Source organism: Carex rostrata, chromosome 1 (assembly GCF_964058835.1).
Source record: "Carex rostrata chromosome 1, lpCarRost1.2, whole genome shotgun sequence".
NCBI classification, from domain to species: domain Eukaryota; kingdom Viridiplantae; phylum Streptophyta; class Magnoliopsida; order Poales; family Cyperaceae; genus Carex; species Carex rostrata.
The window spans coordinates 2,126,141-2,130,790 of NC_135918.1; the positions used below are offsets into that span (position 1 = coordinate 2,126,141).

Consider the following 4,650-nt stretch of genomic DNA (forward strand, 5'->3'; position numbering starts at 1 on the left):
TACATTTAAAAGATACTAAATGTACCAAGGAGTGATTGCAAGAGGTTCAAAACCTGTGCTCTTGTTAAGATTCAAAAGAACTTAATTTGATGGCTCAAAATTACACGAATCTCATTTAGCAACGCTGATTCGCAATAATATTAAAGCAAATGGAATAACTAGAATTTCGTTTTCACTTTAGCTAAAGTACAAATGTTTTATTATATTCTCTCTATTTTATTCATAACAAATTTTGGAAATATTTTTTTTTATATATTTAATACCCGCAGAATTACAGCAATTATATTTTGATATCTCCAACGTGCCTACAATGTTTTTTTTTCTTTTTTTTTTACAATAAATGCGAAAGAACGTACATCTCCAGTTTTTGAACTGGAGAGGAAAAATAAAATTCTCAGTGACCTTTCCAAAATAGGAGGATAAGGGTCGCACTCACACAGTCCCACTCAGTGAGAAAGTCAGAACTCAGCACTCCATTACCGATTTACCGATATTCTGTACGCCTCTCCAACTAAATCAAATCCACACCGTTTATTCCAGGCGCAATATTCATCCGTGCCTCTCCATTACTTCTCTTAAAGCAATATATCTTCGCAGCATTTTTTTCGTCTGTCTCTTCCGTTCCATTACCCTTTTCGATTCTCTCCTCTCTCTCTCTCAAGGAAGATAGATTCTTTTGTAATATTAATTCATTGATTTACTCGAAGAAATTGGGAAGCCAAAACATTAACCCTGGGATTTGGCGGAGAGATGATGTCGCCAGGATTGAATCTAGTGATGACAGTGATCGGATTTGCTGTGAGCACGATGTTTATAATTTTCGTGTGTACAAGGCTTATCTGCGCGCGAATCCACCTCCGAAACAGTCGTATTGCTTTTGCCACCGCCTCTGGATCGGATCTCAGCCTTGTCAGATCCTTCTCCTCTGTCAATTGAAATTTGCAATTTTGCTGCATTACATTCGATTTTGAGTTCAAAGATGGATTGTGCAGTTTTAAATATTAAGAAATTTCTGAAAACAGATTGAGAGAGGATTGCATGGCTTGGAACCGGCGGTGGTGGCTAGCTTCCCGACTAAAAAGTTTGGCGAATTTTCTCAGTCTGGACGAGACCTACAGTATGTTTCTTTCTCGGTTTAAATTTATTTACTTTTTGTTTGCTTGTTCGCTACAATTCGTAGTACTGCATGGTTTACTTTGGTTAGAAATTTACTATTTACTATTATAAATAGATTAACCTTTCTCCTGATAATTGGAAGAATAGCTTTAGTTAGTCACTGAAGTACAATTTCTCTCATCCCCCATGTTAATTCTAACTTCAACAATTTAGCTGGTAATGATAACTATACAGTCAAGTCCTGGGTCCTTTTAACAGTTATATTCAAACTTACAAAGTTAAGTTCGAAAATCCTTTTAACAGTCAAAGTCAAACTTAAAAAAGTTAAGTTCAAAAATAACTTTTTTTAATTTTATTTTCCTGTAACATTTGGTTCCAAGTACCAAATGATTCCCACCATTATTTGCTGTTCACTAAAGGAAAAAAAAAACAGAAGGGCAATTTGTTTTTTACCTCTGCAAAGGTCCAAAATTGGGACTTGCACAGGAGGCTCATTATATTTGCTTTCTAAAAATTAAATTGAAAAAAGTACAACTCGCCTAGATCTAGATTTAGTCATGATATTCAACAACCGCTTTCATCGTTAAGAAAAAATCCAAAAAAAGGAGGAAGAAGAAAGATAATAACCCAAGCCTGACTATAGTTTATTAAATCGTATCACAGAAACTTGTTGATTTTGCAGATAATCCACCCCTTTAGTAGACATTATTTTTTAGCTTAATTTGACTGTTTTGACCTTAAGAATAAGCATCGTAAAAAAATGCTCTAACCCAAAATTAGGAGTTATTTAGACAAGTTCTTATTTCCGTATCAATGCTGCCTATGATTCTCAAGCTGCTTGACAATTCCACATAATAAAAATATGGTGTATATGGAGGTGGCAGATCACATTAGATTACTACTCAAATGATTTTACCGGAAGAACTAATAAAACCAACATAAATTTAAGTTGAGGGAGGCCAATTGAACATTTGGAAAAAGTTTTGTGGCAAACTGTGAAATTTACTCTCAAGTTAAAAAGCAGTCAGTTATATTGTTGTAAATTTCAAATATAAAGTTTTTTTTTTAATTAGGATTGGGTTTAATTTTTGTTAGCATTAATTATAACAAATTGTCAAGTTAGAAAAAGGGGAGAATAAAAGAGAAGATACATAAATAGGGAAGGCCAATCCAATTGAAAGCAAACTAAGAGAAGGGAAACAGTAAGTACAATAGAAAACAAATGAACATGCAGTAAGATAAGAGCTAGTTGTATTGCCAGACACAGCTTTTTGAAATATAATTATTTTACTAGTACTACAATATATCTTGTTTTTGTTTTAATTAGTATCACAAATCTCTAATTTCCATTTTGAACATGTCAATTTCTGTGATACTGCATTACCAACTTTCCCCAAAAAATGCTATGCCAGTTGATTGGCAGTTTCAATTTTAGAAGATCATAGATTGTTTGTGATCATTATTACAATCTTGTGCTTTCTTATGTTGTACCAGTCGGGTACTGATATACCAAAACCTCCACATTTTGTTTGGCTTGGTCACTAAACTGTTTGGGGCTCTTGGATTCCATCCTTTCTGTTTGGATTACTGTTAGATATAAAAGATTTGTCATTATCTCCGACAAGGTCATGTAGTAGCTTACAGAGGTTACTTATATTTTATGTTCTTCTTTGACGTTTCTCCATCCTAACATCAAAAGCCAGGCATTCTTTTATTATAGTTGGGACATGTATAGAGCATATTTATGTATTTGCTTTGATGCACTATTTTCTTTTCCAGTTGGTACCAACCACAGATGCGTAATGACTGTTTGGTACAAGGTTTCCACAATCCATATAGAAATAAGCTTAATATAGTTTAACGAGACAGCAAACTATATATAATAGAGTTTAATGAAAGGACATGTTTGAACAAAATCCCATATAGCTCTGAATAACCATGTTTAATGTTTTGGGAAATTTTGAGCAAGACATGGATTTTTTCTGACTAAAAAGCACAGTATTGATTTGTTTTTTTCCTCTTCAGAAGCAGATAAAATGATCAAAGTGAGTTTATAGTTCAAAGGCCAAAATTAATTACGTCAAACACAAAGTAAAATTATAAAGTTAATTGGAAATGATTTTTGCTGCCAAAGAATCCACTGAGCTGCCCGTACTTCAAAGACCAAAAAACAGCATAACCAAACTTTTATGCCTGTTCAGAGTTTTTTCAGGCTGTTTTGGTAATTGTTTTTGACAATTGTATTAACATTGTAATTTGCAGAACTGTATTTTTACCTTCAGTCACTGACCTTCTTATAATTTTGTGTTGTAGGTGCACAATTTGCCTGGCAGATTACCAGGAAAAAGACATATTGCGAACTTTTCCATATTGCGGCCATTCATTTCATGCAACTTGTATAGACATCTGGCTGAAACAAAATTTCACCTGCCCCATTTGTAGAATTTCTCTGAGAGATTCTTCTGATAGAAAGCGTGCATTTTTACCCTCCTTCCACAGCACAGCGGATAATCATGAACTCAGATCAATCCAAACGGATCGGGTCAGAGGTGAGCAACCATTATCCAGTGGAGAAAATGAAACAGGAGGAAAACATGCTGAGAGCCCCTCGTACTCTTGAATTCAAGTTTTTTTTTTTTTTTTTTGGGGGGGGGCTCTTCTGGTGCTAGAATTTTGTTTTGGTAAAATTTATCCAGCGGTTTGTACATATATGTGGTGCAGTTATATAAAGCTTGATTGATCAGTTGATCACCAATTGAACTTTGAGATCATAGTTCGTCAGGGTTGATATGCAATTAAGGGAAATGGTTTTGGCTCGGTTCCGAAACTCTAGTGATTTCTTTTTGTTGCTTCGTATGTTCTTTTCATTAGCGTGATTCTAGCGTATATCCAAGTATTAACATACATTAGACCTTAAATGTACATCCCTCCTTAAAATATATGTTACAGCTGTATAATGATTTTATTTTTCATCCAATGAAATGTATTTTTGACAGTTTATTGATTGATAATAGGAAAATATGTTCTTGATTATATATACGCATTTAAAGTTATAAAAGATTTCCGTATATAAAAAATAGTTTGTACTGAGTATAACTAGTATAACATCAGCGTCATTTAAGTCTATATAACACTAACTTCAAAATCCATCGAATTGATCTTAAATGGTGAATCAAAACAGTTCAAATTAATCTATTCCATTAGTTGTGTGTTTACATGCAAATTTATAAATTTTCGAATTTATTTAGTATCAAGTCAAGTGGTCAAATGAGTGACTTTGTAAGTTAATTTTAATACATTCATTTTTTAACATTTTTACCGCTTGATTTGATACTAAAATAACTCGAAAATATAAAAAAAATTACATGTAAACGCATCACTTATTAAGTAAATCGGTTTGAACGGTTTTGATTAATCGTTTGAAGTCTATTCAATCAATTTTGAAGTTAGTGTCATATGACACCAATATCATACTAGTCAGACTCATTTATACTATTATTAACAGAACTTTTTAGTCCCTTAAAAATAATAGCT

The 4,650-nt window shown here is 33.1% G+C and overlaps 1 protein-coding gene across 1 annotated transcript; it reads left to right on the forward strand.

Moving 5' to 3' along the window:
- The first annotated feature begins 602 nt into the window (after positions 1-602).
- On the forward strand, positions 603-3,915 carry LOC144551461 (RING-H2 finger protein ATL38-like). The gene is made up of 3 exons (XM_078299426.1): positions 603-909; positions 1,023-1,117; positions 3,430-3,915. The coding sequence occupies exons 1-3, from the start codon at positions 751-753 to the stop codon at positions 3,734-3,736; spliced, it is 561 nt and encodes a 186-aa protein (XP_078155552.1). The 5' UTR covers positions 603-750; the 3' UTR covers positions 3,737-3,915.
- Positions 3,916-4,650: the final 735 nt, after the last annotated feature.